This window comes from Carassius auratus, chromosome 6 (genome assembly GCF_003368295.1).
Source record: "Carassius auratus strain Wakin chromosome 6, ASM336829v1, whole genome shotgun sequence".
Lineage (NCBI taxonomy): Eukaryota > Metazoa > Chordata > Actinopteri > Cypriniformes > Cyprinidae > Carassius > Carassius auratus.
The window spans coordinates 5,287,133-5,303,500 of NC_039248.1; the positions used below are offsets into that span (position 1 = coordinate 5,287,133).

Sequence of the window (16,368 nt, forward strand, 5' to 3'; positions counted from 1 at the left end):
GAATACATTCAGTGTGATTTATATTGCAGAATAGTAAAACAACCATTGAAAAATATGTGTTTACACATACAGTTTGTGACTTTGTGCATTTCTTTGTTCCAGTCATTAAAGCATCATACTTGTAGTTGTAGCATTATTGTAGTTGTAGTCATAAAGCATCACATGCTTGCACATGAGTGAAACTGTGGTGCTTTGCTCTTATATTTTGATAATTTCATGATACAAAAAAAAGCTCTTCATCCTGAAAAATATATTGACAACTTTTTTTTTTTAAAACAATGATTTTGTAAATACTTACATATATGTATTATTAAGGAATAGGTTAGTGATAGTAAGACCATATTATATTTTTAGAGTCATCAAAATTATTTTTTGTTGAAAATGCCTGGTATAAAAGTTACAAACATAATGTAAGAAACCAAAATAAATACAAAGATTACATTGTAAAGTACTTTGTGCATGCACTTTCAAATACATATGTCCTTTTCTTTATCCTTGACACACATTTTTCATTGACTCTGCTACTTTATTTTTAGGTTATCTGGTGTTTTGAGTTGGCCTAGCTGCAGTCAGATTTACAATTATTACAGTTAAAAGAAATACATAGATGATTCAGCTTGGTTTGATTAATGCACATTTATTTGTGAAAGTCTACAAAACAGTTGGTGAGAAAAAAGTCTTATGCAGGGCCATTCATTTTTAGTTTTGTCATTTTTTTTATTTTTTTTATTACAGTATATTGTTGCATTGATAATGGATTTGGTTTTAATTGTGACAGGTAGGTAACTAGAAGCACAGTATTGTCAATGAACTAAATAAATCTAACAAAAGCTAATAGCAATGCAAGAGGGCACTATGTAACACACCACACCAGTTTACTTCATGTTTTGCATCAGGTATTGATGTAAGTCTTTCTCATGCCATCAGCATTAACTGCATAGAGTTGGTGCACATCTTTCAACAATCCAGCAAACTGCTCCTCCTGTTATCGGACACACAGTGAAAGTGTTAACTTAGCCATATTGTATGTACAAGCCTGAATTAATGATGCATGTCTAAAAAAATAGACTAAAGTGAAAACCATATAACTTACCAAAACATTCATGCGTTCTACTGCAGCTACAGCAACATTAAGCTTTCTTTCGTCTTCCTCTCTCTCTTCTTCGATGACGCCCAGTCTGCACAAACAGGAAGGAGAAAGAGACTTTACAAATAAACACATTTTGACTTCTTTTAAATAAATTAAAAAAAATTGACTTTTTGTTTACCTGAAAGTTGCGCTTGCTAGCTGTTCTTCACGGATGGCTAACAGATTCCGAAGTTCCTGAACCTCTGCCTGTAGCTGTGTATTCTGATCTTGGGTCATTACTATGAAGTCTTCTAACCGCTTGGCCATCTCCAGCTCACGCTCGGTAACTTGCTCCACGCCCAAACGCAGCTCTCCCAACTCTTGCGCATGCTATGAGACACCCAAACTTTGTCAACATAATGTGGCCTTTTATTACACCATTTCCATCCTTTATTACACAAGTTAATTCTGACAAAACATCAAAGTAGTGGTAAAATATTTTTACTTACATCAGTCTGATTAAACACTGACTTTTTCATTGTAGGTTTTATTCAAAACATATTATTTTGCTTTATGTTACACTCGATGGTTCTGAAATCAGATGCATTTAGCATTTGTAAAATAGACCCACCCTGTCTAATATGCTTGTCTCCTCTTGCTCTTGCCCTATTTTTTGATAGGGCTCGTTGCTGTTGTTTTGTTTGATCCAGTGTACTTTTGCTGCTGAGGGTTTGGGTTTAATGGCCTATGACAAACAGGAAATAAGTATTTAAAAGCACATCATTGGCAAAATATCTAGTAAATTTGAACCAGTCTTAGTTACTCACATTACTAGGTGATGAAATTTCCAAACAGGGATCCTTTTCTTGATTGTAGTCCTGGCACTGCGTTGGTAGCTCTTCTTTGCTTGCCTGCCTCTTTACTGGTTGCCGTTGATGCCGTGATGGTCTGTTGGGGACACTAAAAGCCCGCTGCACCTGCTTCCGCTGACGTTCTTTGCCTTGGTTGAATTTTGAGTCTGTGGGAAGCTGCTGCATGGAGTTTTGTAATGGACTGTACTTGGGGAGATCCTTTGGAGGTAAATATGTAGGCTTTGGTGTTCCATGAATGCTGTTTCCACAAGAATAGAGACACAGGTTAGAAGAAAGTACTTTGAACAAACATTGATTTTAAAGCTTGGTACAGCTTCTCTTGTAGCCCCCTTGGGGAATTTTGTTTATAAAACCTTACCTGCTAACAGGGATGCGTTGAGCTTCCTGGCCAAGGAACTCTGTGATCTGGTTTAGGATTGAAGGCAAGGGATGTAGGTTGTCTATTTGGTCCTACAAAAAAAGATGTAATTTTGCCCATGAGCACACTGTTTAATTAATGAGAATCTCACAGTGCTCAGATGAGCCCTGAAGTTTTATGTTACCTGTTTCATTACAGAGATAATATCGACCAGGAGATTGTGAAGGACTGCTAGACGAAGGGGCAGGTCTACATAGCCATCAAATCGAGCCATGGCAATTTCACTGTCTGGATCAGATACTTTCTGTAAGAATCCTCTCATAGGCTCCCAGTGTTGTTCTAGAAACTCATTCATAAAAAACATGTACTCTTCTTTTTCGCCAAACCTGGTGGATATTGAGATAAAATAGATTGTTGCAAACCTTAGAAAACCCTAATTCCATTGGGATTTATAATCAATACACAAACATTTTTGATGGAATGGTAACTGAAAATGAGGGACTTTAGACCGGACTTACAAGGTGAAGTTTGCAAGGTTTTGAATGACCTTGGCTGTCAGAGTGAGAGTACGAAGGGTGTTTGGCTCTGGATAGGATTGGGTAAGTCCAAAGAGTGATGGACTGAGGATCGCTGGGCATAGGAATCGAAGAAACAGAGATGATGATATGAGACGGTGTCCGATGTCTGTTTGACCCCTGTCCTCACAATCTGATACCCAGCTGGAAAAAATCTCATTCAGCTCCGCAGGGAATGAGCTGTTCATAGAAAGGAAAGAATTAATCATTTAAAAATAATTTTCCATTGGAAAACTAAGGACACCCATTAGGAGTTAAGTGGACATAGTATATTTAGTTACTATAATATAGTATATCACAACAATTCGGTCATCTTAGCTGTGTTCTCTATTTTCAAATATACTTAGGTTTATCTTACTCTTGCATGTCAGTTATTCTCTTTACAACATCTGCACATGTCTCCTTCAGATGTCTCTGGTTGATTGGTAGATCAGAGGCAGAGCATTTCTGCGGGTCTACTTCACAGTTCTCTCCTCCATTATACAGTCTGGCTATGAAGTCACCTGTGGATAAAGAGGGTTAAACAGGAGGTAAGACGTAAATAAGATGACACATGCAGTTTTAGAACAAGGGATGGAGTAGAATATTCCTTACCAAGTGTGTCAATGAGATACTTCTGGCCCACCAATTTCATATATTCGTCAATAGCCTTTGTGGCCAGTGTATTCTCTCTGAAAATCAAAGCCTCATTTTCTCCCAAGCGCTGAACTTCTGCACTACCCAGATCAATCAAGAACTCCTGCACAACCAAAAACCATTCAGAAATCCGAAGAGCTTATTACTTTTCCAACATTTACTGCTGTTGCCACTCACCTTAGCTTTCCCAATGCTCTGGAGAACATGAACAAGTGCTCCTGCAAGTTCTTCTTTCTCTCGTACATTGAGAAGGGGTTCCAGGCTGCTGCACATGTCCACATAATTCACTGTGATATACTCTGCAAATTCCTTGTACCTCTCAATAGGCAGAATTTTCAGGATCTTGAATTTGGACTTGACTCGAAGTGAAGCTTGTGGACCAACTTGGTCCTTTGCTGAACTTGTCCCTGGGGGCTTGTAGGGAACGATGGGATACCACTTCTCCTGATAGGCCCGTCCTTTTATTTCTGCCAGATTCAGAGCCACACTTCCAAAAGGATGCAGAGTAGAGTCATCCTTGGAGTGGCGCTTCTTTTTAGGGTCTTCGTCTCTAAAGAGGTGCAGGGTGATCTGGCTGACAGGGGGCAAATTGTCAAGTTCAAAAAATTCACCCCAGAATAGCTGGCAACCTCCTGAACCACCACCACCATGGCCTGTGCCAGCTGCTCCAGATCCTCCATCAACTGCTTGGCTGGAGCGTTGGACGGACTTCCCCACGGCCCGGCTACTGGTACGAGCAAACAAGGTACCATCAAGGTGGACCTCACAATAATATCGCTTCTTTGGGGGAAGGTCTTTTGCTTCATTAACCCAAAGGCTCAGTGAGTACTCAGTGCGCTCACAGTTGTCCTGAAGGTAGATATTATAAAACATTATCATTATTTGTAACAAGTTCACAGTTAAATATTTTGGTCGACCTTAAGTTGAGGAATATTCAGCACCTTATTTGGATGAGCGGCACGACGCAAGTCTTCAATCCAGCGGTCTCTTTCTGCAGCTGAACTGCAGCCAAAGCAGTGGTTATTCTCTGAGTTGATGACCTTTTATGAGTCAGATAATGAAATGGACAGAAAATAAAAGATTGGTTTGGATTATGGATTGACATGAAAATCTGAAAATGTAAACATAGTTTGTACTTTAATATGCAACAGTAAGGTCTACCTGAAAACAGTACTTCTCCCCTAGAATTGAGCTGTGGACTGGCCTGATGACAGTAGTCTGGTCTGTGCTAAGATCCAGGCTTTTGGCCGCACTGACTGGAATGGATAAAGATTCTCTTGAACCAAACCTTGATAGAAAGTGTGAAAGATTAGTAAATGGCATATCATATAAAACCATCAGATGATAAGATTGTTCCAATTGACATTAATCGGTACTACAGAGTCAGATCAGTCTTTTTCTATATTATAAAAATGCTCCTCCACCTTGCAGCAACACTTAGTCCTGCAGTATTGAGCTGTGTGCTGCTTTTTCGTTTATCATCACCCTGCAAGCGTCGCTTGATTAAATTCTATCATGAGAACGAGAGAAAAGAATTGTCATGGGAAAATACAGATATTTTTTACATGCATTTTGTTCAGGAACAGTTTCTTAGAAATACTAATTTATACTTACTTTGACACCACCATCTTGCCCTTTTATTTTGGTACCACTCTGGGGGACCACAGGATCTGGATTTAGCTCTAAGGAGAGAATGAGAACAGTTTCTATATTAGATGATCACTTTGATGACACAGTATTCCTGTTTTGTCTGTAGTAATCCCTTTCTTTTTTGAAACATGTTACATACTGCAATAATTGATTATTAGAGCTTAAATGATCAAATCTATGTGTGCATATATATCTTTCTGTTTATTTCATTCTGGTGGGATAAAATACAGCAGAAAAACAAATAATCTCAATGCAATCGCAGATTCTGAAACCAAGGCAGGAAGCATAGTCATTTCCTTCCTTCTATGTGCATAAAATCAATAATTTTCCAGTTTAACAGAAAATGTAACTGCATTACTGCAGTTGAATTCTGTCTATACAGAACAGAACCAAAATCTAGGGGCTTATTTAATTTTGTATGTCAAAAATGAGCTTTTACTTGATCATCCCATCCGTGTGCCTTTATGAAAGCTGGAGAGCAGACAAGCAGTACTATGCAAAGCATGTGGTCCCAATTTTTGGACTTTCATGATTATAGGGGTCAGACTTAGGGGTGCTTAAATAAATCAAGATTACAAAAGCAGCAGCTGTAAAAATGAGTCATATTTGCTTGGCAGCCTGTTAACGTTTTGCTTCTGATGAAGTCTGACACTTTGCACTTTGCCATGAATTTTCAAAGTATATGAAGCCACTAACTTGCAAAGAATGCAAAAGTGCAACATTAAAAATGGCATTGTCTTCAAATGTATCAGCAACCACTGCAAATAGAAATTAAGCTAGCATTTATTGCAAAACTCCCAAGGCCAATTGTGATGCATGTCCTGTTATTAAAAGCGCAAAACATAAAAAAAAAGTTATGGTTTGATTAAACTTATTTCAACATATTTCCCACGTATAGTATTTGTAGTTGCTGAATCCCACATATCCCAGACATTGGGAAAAAACAGTAGGATGCCTTCAACACTGGTCCATTGTCCATAATGGTAAGGTCAACACGCTTATTTTAGGAGTCTTTACATTGTATGCCATCTCTGAAGCCAAGAGAATACAAGACTTTTAGAAAACTTGACCTAATATGCTTCTAAAGGTTAATCCACAAAGCTCAGACAAACACCAATAAACAATTTGGCCATTGGATTTATAATTTTATATATGAAAAAATAAAAATACTGTCATGTTTACACTGCCCGAATAGACACTGACAAACTGAACACGTTCCCTCTGGGAAAAACAAAACATTGTTGCCAACAGTTGTAAACCACTGATGGCATTTGTCTGTGTGGAGTAAATTGACCTCAAACTTTCCATCCCAATGTACAAACTTACAAACTTCAGAAGGATGATATCTTATATGATCTTTAAATTACCAAATCAAAAAGTGATTTTATATATATATATAAATGTATAAATATGGAAGCACAGAAATTGGTAAGCAACTCAGCCAACAGATAAGCGCCAGCAAATGACATCGTATTTGAAAGCACTACTTGTAATATATCTTTGTGCTTTGCTAAACAACTGAATTAGCTGAAAGTTAAGATCAATGTAAACTCAGTTAACTGGATTCTGCCATCTCCTTAGACTTATTTTAATGCTGATTAAATTTAACATACATTAAACTCTCCAGCAAAGTTATTTGACTGAATTATCGAAGTAGGCAAAGTTTTTGCTTACCTAGTGCCCCTCCACATACAATCCAACGCCTGAAACCCATGTTTTGGAGTAGCTCAGGATATTTTTCTCACAAATCACAAATCACAAATGCCCTTTTCTAAGTTTTTTTACTTTTAACATAAGGGTGCCACATTCTTGTTTTGAGTGAATAAGACAGCACACCCCTTCAGTCGTCCTCTAGTATGGAACACCCAGTTATGATGGTATCTTCAGACACTCAAAGGAAGCAATTTTACAAGCACACGCACACATAACCACGTCAACCATTTCCTCTGTGAGTATTTATCTAGCTTCACTTTAGTTAATGACAGTTTGTCATTGGCTAGATAGAGACAGATGGTATCTCTCATCTCCTGAAGTCATCTCCGGTTTTTAAATAGTCAGGACACAGCGAGCTCAGCGAGTCACTTCATTCAAGTGTACTGCAATCCCCCTAGTGATCTTCACAAGAACATTTTCATATTTGTTCTTATGAGCAGTGTTGGGAAGGTTACTTTGGAAATGTAATAGGTTACAGATTACAAGTTACCCTGTTTAAAATGTAATAGTAGTGTAACTTTTTCAATTACTTTATGAAAGTAATGTAACTAATTACTTTTGAGTACTTTTTGATTACTTTTCTAAATCTGTGAAGATTATAATAAAAAAAAAGCATATATATCAACTCAAATACAGTTATCTAATAAGCATGTGTCATATGCTGTTTAATAAACTCCTGAAACATTGGTGTTTTTTTTTTTTTTAAACTGCTGTCTCTTTATATATGATATGTAAGTAAAATGCATGAAGTGACAGAGCATTTCTAGATATTATGTGTATGTGCTCGTGTACTCATATATTGAGACGGCAGAGGTTGAAAACACTGCGAGCTTCCGTAGGCCTATGTGTAGTAAATGAAACTGCATGTCTTTGCCATTAATTTACAGGAGGGGCAGACTGGGAAAAAAAAAAAATCAGAATGGAAAATTCAAACTCATACAAACAAATTCATGGACAATACTATTTTTTGTATGGACCTGACATAAAAAAGGTTTAAATCTTTAATATGGGGACATGTCAAATAATTAAAAGTTCTCCTGAACTGCACCTTCACTTCCATTTTTCTCTTCAGTCTCATTATTTTGCCCCGTTATCCATCTTAATACTCAAGATTGAACAAAACTGTACTTTACAATACAATACTCTACAATACTACAATATATTTATAGAAAAATCCTAATACTGTACACGAGTTATGTTTTTCCCTCACAAAAATTTACCATGCTTTTATTAGCCTATATAAAAGTACAATAACGTTGTATGGTTTTTTGTTTTGCAAATGGATTCGTATTTATTTTTAAATAAATAAATTTGTAAAATAATTTTAAATTTTTGGTTACCACAGTTAAACAATAGTAACCATTTAAATTACTAAATTACTACTGTAACATTACAACAGATAATAATGATGTCCTTTATATATTTTGAGTGATGACTGATGAACAACGGGCTGCTGCTTGATAAAAAAAAAAAAAAAAAAAAAAAAAAAAAAAAAAAAGCATCTTTACAGATTAAACTGACCTGAAACCCTGAACAGTAGTTCTGCTTCTCTGCTCCAGCTGTGCGCTTCCACAGTCCACTCTTTTAACTCTCTTTCGCATTGATTACTTGGAGTCTGATCCAAACCGTTTGGCGGAGGCGCGGAGAGCGCGCGAGTCACGACTAACAGATTTATTAGAGATTTAATTATCAAATGGCGGATTCGCAAATGATCGCTTTAGTACATTCGGCAGGCAATTATACTATAATGATATTAAAATATTGGGACAAGTTGAGGAAGACTGAGGAAGCTGGCAGGCCACCGGGAATTGTCCCGGTTCTCCCTGAGTCCAGTCCGCGCGTGATTTCAACTGACACGCAGAACGTGCAGGAGTCATATATTGCATTTTGGGGGCTTGATATTCACAGACACCAGTCCATGTCATGTTTTGATTCAAGTGTACTGACCTACTTTTGATTTAGTCATCCAAAATGTGGCATATTCCGTCCGCGTTAGGCATTCCGTTTTTATGACTGGATTCTACGAACCAGACTGTGTTTCCGCATCCCGGAAATTATTAGGGCGTATGTCTTAGAATAGTCAGTGCAATTTGGGAAAGAAATCAGTTAAATCTGTATGTGGATGTGTGTAAATATTCATATGTAATCCCCTTTGTAATCGTTAAAAATTCATAAGTAACTGTAATTTAATTACTAATTTTTTCTTAGTAACTGTAACTAATTACAGTTACATTAATTTTGTAATTAAATTACGTAACGCCGTTACATGTAACTAGTTACTCCCCAACACTGCTTATGAGGCCAGTTAGTCAACAATAAAAGTGGATCAGAAAGTTCGGTTGCACTTTATTTTACAGTACGTGTACTTACATGTACTTATAGTGTACTTACAGTGTATTTATCTAAGAAAGTTCTGTTAATACAAGGTAACTACAATGGGGTAGGGTTAGGTTCAGGGTTAGTACCTAGTTATTACATAGTTATTGTAATTACTATAATAAGTACATAGTATGCGCATGAAGAACAGGACTGTAAAATAAAGTGCTACCGAAAGTTCTGAGCAAAGCTCTCGTGTCATTTTTTTGCAGATATTACTTGGTTACACATTTTTGATTTCTATGTAAATGCAACTCTGTGATACTGACCAGTGTTACTTCCACTGATGTTCTGGAGACTGAGGCTGGAGAGACAACTGCTGGCCCGGTTCCGTACCCTCATCAAAGGCTAAAATGAATTCAAAACATAATGATATATTGGCAGCATAAGCATAAAATCAAATAGCATTTCCAAACTAAATGCACTGATGCTTCAAAGTCAATTTAAAGGCATACATCTAATACCTTACTCTGCTATAAGTATAATGTCACATCTGTTGGCATTGTTGAATGTGCATGTTGTTCATTACCTCCTCCTCACGTGGGATAAGGATCTGTCCATCTTGAAGAAAGCAGTTACTAATGTCCCAAACAGGAACGTCTTGTTGAGGGGCCCAGGAGAAGCGAACAGGCTCTTGGACCAGGGTCTCAGGATCACACTTTTCTTTGCATTTTCATAAAATTTAAAAGAGTGTATATGCACAGGTTTAATTTAAATAGCTTAGAAGCTTCAAAGACAAAATATACTTCATGCAAGAATTAATTTAGAGCTTAATTAGTTAGCAGTCCTATCAGTCCTATCAACATCCAATTACATGTTTAGGTCATTTGGGTACAAAAGAAAAAAAAAGATTTCTGTGGATTCTTTACTTTGTTTATTGTTCAATGCCGTACATCCTGTTGTTGTACCCTCATTCTTTAGCGCCATTTAGTGGCATGTGCATGTACAATCTTTATAAGGTTAGAAAGCAAGTCTACACTCTCCAACAGTAGAGATCTTTCTAAATGTTAAACAAGACAACAAGTTGAAATCATTATGAGGGTTCCTCATAATGATTTCAACTTGAGTTTTGTCTAACATTTAGCATTGAATATAAAGCGCTTACCATGCTCTGCAATGGCAGCACTCTGCAGACGTTGTCTCTTGAATTTCTGTGAAACCGTTTGCAGGTACTTCCTTATTTTACCCCTCTGCGTTGTGTCCTGGACAGTGGACCCAGATGCCTGTGTGCTGGAGGACCCAGATGCAGAAGAGGAGGACAGGACCGAAGATAGAAGGGACCCTGGTGGCTCTGAAAGAGCTCTGCGGAAAGGGTTTTTTCTTGAAGTTACTGGCTTGTCCGGTTTGGATGGGCTTTCGCTCCCTCGAGGTGCAGTCGAGCATTTTTCACCCGCATCTTCACTCAGAGCTTTGCGCCAATTCTGCATTTTATTCCATTTGTTTGAAGCCCCTTTCTCAAGCCTCTCAATAGTCCCCTGTGCCGCCGTCTCAGGCTTGGCCCCTGTGTGCCACTTGTATGTGTTGAGTAGCTTGCCATCCTCTGGTTGCTGTGGGTCTTGGTCAACCGGACTGTTCTGCTCAGGAGACAGATCCATGTCTTCCTCAATCTGTGGTGCTGATTGCTCAGCACTCGGATCTTTGTTTGTACCCATCTTGATTCCTACTCCGTGACCCAAATTAGCACGTTTTCTGGGTGCAGGATGTTTCGATGCAATACAAAGTTTGTATTTTCTTGCAGTATCTCAAAGAGTATGGATTCCTCAGAACTTACTAGTTCTAGAGATCTTTAAATGTCTTGTATTTTCAATTTCGAGTGCTTCGGATCTCATCCTCTGCTCACTTCACCTATTGGCTCGTTTCAAATGATGCAACCTTTGTGGTCCTCGGCGCTTGTAGGTATGAGGCTTTTTTTCTGTGCGTACTTATCGACCAGTATTCAGGAAGCCAGTCAGTTTGAGGGTGGGGAAATCAGGTTAGGTTTACAGGTTGATGGAAGACTGAGACTGCCCCAACTAGAGCAAAATGATAGTGCTATGTTCTTTACCTTATTCCTATTTATGGTAAATCTAGAGAGCATGATATTTAATTTGGTCATGTTTTGTTCTCAAACATTACATTTGAGTTTGAATGAACTGGTATGGTTGTGACTGGAAAAATTCTTATGATCATTGTAGCATAACATGATGAAGATTAGATTTTTGTTGTTGTTTTTTTTTAAATATGATCAGAGTTGACAGTTTAACCTAAATAACTGCTTGTTTTGTTCAGTGACGGTTAAATTTCCTGTCAAAACAGCAGCACTTCCTGTCTCACTCTGGGGCCTTCTGTGAAAACCACTTCCTGTCGTGGTAAAGACTAAAGTAATTTTTCCTTCAAACTGTCACACACAAAACTCAACATGTAGGATTAGAGATCACCTTGTTTATTTTTTCACACGTAATTCTCACTTACATTCGGTACAGTAACATTTCAAGGTTTCATACAGACTTCCAACCAATGTACTGAGTAATGCTAATGGCCTTTTTATGCTAATAACATTTAAATGCCAACCTTCTAACATCTAAATTATATTTAAAACTGAATGTGTATTTAAAATTAAGAATACTTTTCATACTAATTAGTGGGTTTCATTGTTGTGGCTTCAGTCATGTCATGTCAGTGACAGTAGATGTCCTCGTTGTTACTTAAAAGGATCCGTTTCCTGTGAACAACATGTTACAGTCACAGATAAATGTGTTGTTTTGGATGACAGGATTAAACGTTCACATTTCTAAGTTTAGCATCCTACATACTTTGTAGTGTTCCCAGGTTGTTATCTCAGAATACAGAGACTCCCCTGGACATTTTGTGCCTGCTACCACTTGTCTATGACCCAGAATGGTAAAATTCTCCTTCAGAAATCCTTTGCTCACTCCGCAATTGACCAGATGATGGTGCACTAGCTCCATGTCATGTTGGGCAGGTAAATGAGCAGTGTAGTCCCCGATGAAAGCAACACCATACCCAACAGTATTGCGTCCTTTAGTATGAGCCCCTACTGACATCCAACCTCGTCCTTCGTAGATGTAGCCATCAGACCCAACAACAAAGCTTTGAGAGACATTCAGAATAATTTACAAATGATACAGACTGTGATCTTTTGCATGCAATCTACTCAAAGAAAAAATACAAATTTGGAAAAATATGGTTGCATGGGCCTATGCTCTGATCAGTTTGCAGAAAAACCACAAAGTAGGTCAGTTAAACTTTTTAACATTTGACATTTTTATGCATGTAAACATTATAGCTGTTCTAGAAACAGCTTCTGGTTTCTATGGCAGGAACATAACTTAAATGTAATCTCATAAGGGACTGTTTTAAAATGCTCTACATAAGCAGCAGCTTTGTCTTCATGCTAAAAATGCTCCTCACTTGAAAAACTGGAGAGGATTGACACAATTGATTCCTATGGAGTTTGGAATTAGCATGTTGCTATGCTAACCATTATATACACAGAATTAGATCAAAATATTACTTAGTGCACACAAATGTTGTATAAAATAAAACAATTTTTTATTTAGCTATTACCATTATAGACTGAATTATAATATTACATCAGCTGCTATTTTATGTTTATGTTCCCCCTGAGAAAATCTGAGTATACATACCCTACAATATAGTGGTCTTAAATAGTATGTAAAAGAGCAGCATGTCAATTTACAGTATTTATAAAACATTAAGCAAAACGTTCTTGGATGAAGTGCACATCCTATTGAAATTTTACTATGGCATGGGAGAGAATTTGTACTGTAAATAGCAGTTAGGCAACAAAACTGATGCTGATAGGTCAATATGACAAACATAGTACATAGATATTACAATCATGGCAAATTTAAATTAAACATATTGTTTTAATGGTTGTAAAATAATGTGGCTTTCTGGATGCAAAAAAAGAGTGAAATACACAGAATGCAGTATAAGTGCAATATGTACTACACAGTATGGACAGTATCCTGCCTACTAGTTTAAATGTAGTATGTGATTTCTTTGTATACTCTGATTTTGAAAATACATTATTATGGTTAAAACATAATTTCTCAATATTTAGAAATGTTTATTTAGTTTTATAATTTTTAAAAAATAAGTTATTTCATTGCGATTCATTCTGGGACTGCTTTCTCCATTAAGAACACCTACCGGATGGAACAGCTTTCACACTGGGGTGCTCTCAATATGTCTAAATGTTTATTTAGTTGCGTAAACATTTTTTTCAAATGAAGTAACTTAATTGCAATGCATTCTGGGACTGCTTTCTCCACTTGGAACACCTATCGTTTGGAATAGCTTTCAGACCACAATGCGCCCACCTTTGTAGGCAGCAAACTATAGGTCTATGGACAGAAAGTATATTTGTGACCGAATCATGCTGGAGCACATGTTACCTGTAACCGATGTCGTACCAGCCCCGCTGCTTTTGGTGGAAATGTTGCATTGCCTTCATATTTTTGGAACACATCTGCAGGCTTAGACAGGGTTTGCTGGGAATCGCTGTGTGGTGAATATATAGAAATGGCAGGGGTGGAGACAGAGGGTCGAGAGGAACCAGGGGTGGTGCTGCTCCCCACATACATCTTGGAATGATGGCAGGACATTCTTGAAGGTAAGCACGGAGATTTTTGGTTTAACACCAGCGTTTGAACAACAAGTTTTATTTGACCAACTGGAGGTACCTTCACTTACCCACATAACGTAGCATAAACTCTTTAATTCCATTTTCTATAAGACTCTCAACAATGATGTCTCCTTTTTGTTGATGCATATGTAGTGCATCTGCTACTTTCTCTTGAAGCAGTGATAAATTTGTGATATTTTTAAAATTCTGTCTCCGATAGCGACCTCTCAGATGATTACTCAAATCATAATCCAACTCTTCCATAGTCCCTAAGTAGTAGCTCCTTAGTAGTGTGCTTAAATTGACTTCGGAGCAGTTAACAACAGAAAGATGTTTCCCAAGTACGGCTCCATCCATTCCACCATGAACCAGAGCATCGGTGGCCAAGGATGGCACTCCTGAAAGAGTATAAACCATGGGAGCAGATACACTGTCCCAACAACCATCCGGGCCAAGTGGCTCAGGTGGAGTTGCATTCCCAAACTGCAGAAAGGACATGCCTAAGTACTTGGCAAGTGGGAGTAAGTAGAAACCATGAGGCTGGTTACGGTCTTCGTTAGCCTGTAGCCCATATTCAAGACCTAAAAGGAGAGGAGCAAGGGCAACCGTCGTGCCATCAGGAGTCAAAACAACTCCCCTCTCATCATGATCCCTTGTTATGAAATGATGAGTGACTTCGTCCAGGAAATTGGAGAGATTGTGGTTTACATTCATCTGCCCTATGATAAAACTGTTGTTTATATAGTGAATATCACCTTGATTGTCAGATGACCCCACAAAGTCATGTGTGAGACTATCACTTTGGTCTGCAATTTTGCGTAGACTTGTCACTGAAGCCAGTGGACTTAGTCCTGGGTTTGAATCTTCTAAGTGTGTAACAGCAGTTATGAAGTGCTCCATGTTCCTCAGATGAACTGCTGTAACTAAAATATATAAAATTACTTAAGACACAATAATTTTGCATGTGCAATTATAATCAAGCTAAAGAGGGGTTGGGGGGTGATCAAAGCATGGTCTTAAACCCTTTGAAGACTGTACATGTGACAAAAGCATGTGTGACACAAATTTAATTATTAAATATTGCATGTCTCTGCTGTCTTTTGAAATATCCGCATATCAATAAGGTTGAGATGGTAGTCCAATTAAACTGTACGCATACTGGATGAAGCCAAGCTGCGATCACAGTACGGTTTAGGGTTACAGGCAAGTTATTATGCATAATTTATTGTTATTGTAATAGTAAGTACAAGTAATAAAGTACAACTTAAAATAAAGTGTCACCAACATTTATGGTGTACGTACCTGAGCTCTCAATGACTATACATATCCCAGACATGGTAAAAATCCACAGTGCTCCTGGTGTCATTATCAGTACTAAAAGCTATGTCTTGGTCCTAGGTGCTTGATTTGAATACAGTGTAAGAGTTTTTGTACATATGGTGAAACACTGAAGGCAGGACACTTCAAATTCTGCAATTTAATGTTAGCCAGGTGGCGTATTCCATCGTGAAAAACATGTTTTTGTGTTGCTTCAGTGGGATTGCATGTTTGAGGTTGTACTAGTATGTATGTTTGTACTCCGTTGTGAGTAAAGGTCTTCACCATAATCTGAATTGAACTACAAATATTGATTTTTTGATGGCAGTGACTGACAGATCTGCTGTTCTGTTTGTTATGGAAGGAAGAGTTACTGGAAATAAAGGAGGTAAAGGTCATGGCTAGATACTGCAAAGAAGTTAGTTGTTGCACATGTGCCTGCAGTTACCTAATGACTATAGCCATCTTTATTTAGTAACAGCCAGCGGAGAAACTTTTTGTAGCTGGATTTCTTGATTAGAAGAAATTGTTCCCTCTTGCGGCCAAGAGAAGCAAAAGCATTGAAATTTAAAGTAGCAGCAAATTTTTAGATGAAAAGGCTAAAGCTGTTACTGGAAAACTTGCTTACTACTTACTGAATACTGTTCAGTATGTACTGTATAGGGCATACTATTTTTATTTTTTTTTTATAGTAAGAGAAACAGTGGGCATTATTCAAAAAATGCTAAACAGTTGTACTCTGTTATATGCATTTCGGTATTAAGTATTTTAAATTATTTTAGTGAGTTTTATTTATTAGGTTACTTGAGGCTTTATTGTGTGCTTTAAGGTTAAATATCTTACCAAACAAATAATTCTAGTTTGCATTTTGACATGTAAAAAGGATTCAAAGACAAACATTTCTTTTTTTTCAGAATTTATTTCATGTGTATGTGGTTTCACAAATGAATAGATACAAGTAGATAAAGTGACTTGTCATTACCAACATCCTGTAAATTGTGCCAAGTGAAATAAATTGAAAAATAAAATTTTATATATGTATTTATATAGTTTCAAATTTCTTTTACAGGCATTTTCTGTCAATAGACATCTATTTGACAGAATGGATTTTAATTGCTTTCATTGTGTCCATTTCAAATATTGAAGTATTT

At 37.3% G+C, this 16,368-nt stretch overlaps 2 protein-coding genes across 4 annotated transcripts; both read right to left on the reverse strand.

The window, feature by feature from the left end:
- Positions 1-616: 616 nt before the first annotated feature.
- rasal3 (RAS protein activator like 3) lies at positions 617-11,132 on the reverse strand. Of its 2 annotated transcripts, XM_026257666.1 has the most exons (18): positions 10,355-11,132; positions 9,779-9,912; positions 9,519-9,597; positions 5,125-5,192; positions 4,935-5,020; positions 4,672-4,798; positions 4,452-4,550; positions 3,688-4,359; positions 3,469-3,613; positions 3,233-3,377; positions 2,818-3,054; positions 2,484-2,685; positions 2,300-2,391; positions 1,897-2,179; positions 1,701-1,814; positions 1,269-1,459; positions 1,094-1,178; positions 617-982 (listed from the first exon to the last, which is right to left on the reverse strand). In XM_026257666.1, exons 1-18 carry the CDS (start codon positions 10,899-10,901, stop codon positions 893-895), a joined length of 3,396 nt encoding a protein of 1,131 aa, XP_026113451.1. In that variant the 5' UTR covers positions 10,902-11,132; the 3' UTR covers positions 617-892. The 2 variants fall into 2 exon arrangements, with proteins under 2 accessions (XP_026113451.1, XP_026113455.1); XM_026257670.1 differs by lacking the exons at positions 9,519-9,597; positions 9,779-9,912; positions 10,355-11,132 and adding an exon at positions 6,835-7,230.
- Positions 11,133-11,252: 120 nt separating this feature from the next.
- On the reverse strand, positions 11,253-15,913 carry pglyrp2 (peptidoglycan recognition protein 2). Of its 2 annotated transcripts, XM_026257675.1 has the most exons (5): positions 15,203-15,913; positions 13,969-14,823; positions 13,671-13,881; positions 12,042-12,339; positions 11,253-11,950 (listed from the first exon to the last, which is right to left on the reverse strand). In XM_026257675.1, the coding sequence occupies exons 1-5, from the start codon at positions 15,264-15,266 to the stop codon at positions 11,930-11,932; spliced, it is 1,449 nt and encodes a 482-aa protein (XP_026113460.1). In that variant the 5' UTR covers positions 15,267-15,913; the 3' UTR covers positions 11,253-11,929. The 2 variants fall into 2 exon arrangements, with proteins under 2 accessions (XP_026113460.1, XP_026113459.1); XM_026257674.1 differs by having other exon boundaries at positions 11,253-12,339.
- Positions 15,914-16,368: the final 455 nt, after the last annotated feature.

Coding starts and splice junctions, on each gene's coding strand:
- pglyrp2 (XM_026257674.1), bottom strand. CDS start 15,266: ATGACACCAGGAGCACTGTGGATTTTTACCATGTCTGGGATATGTATA. Junction 14,824..15,202: donor TATAGTCATTGAGAGCTCAG/GTACGTACACCA, acceptor TATATATTTTAG/TTACAGCAGTTCATCTGAGG. Junction 12,340..13,670: donor TGGTACGACATCGGTTACAG/GTAACATGTGCT, acceptor TGTCTCTCAAAG/CTTTGTTGTTGGGTCTGATG.
- rasal3 (XM_026257666.1), bottom strand. CDS start 10,901: ATGGGTACAAACAAAGATCCGAGTGCTGAGCAATCAGCACCACAGATT. Junction 4,799..4,934: donor GGACTAAGTGTTGCTGCAAG/GTGGAGGAGCAT, acceptor CTTTCTATCAAG/GTTTGGTTCAAGAGAATCTT. Junction 2,180..2,299: donor CAACGCATCCCTGTTAGCAG/GTAAGGTTTTAT, acceptor TTGTGGAAACAG/CATTCATGGAACACCAAAGC.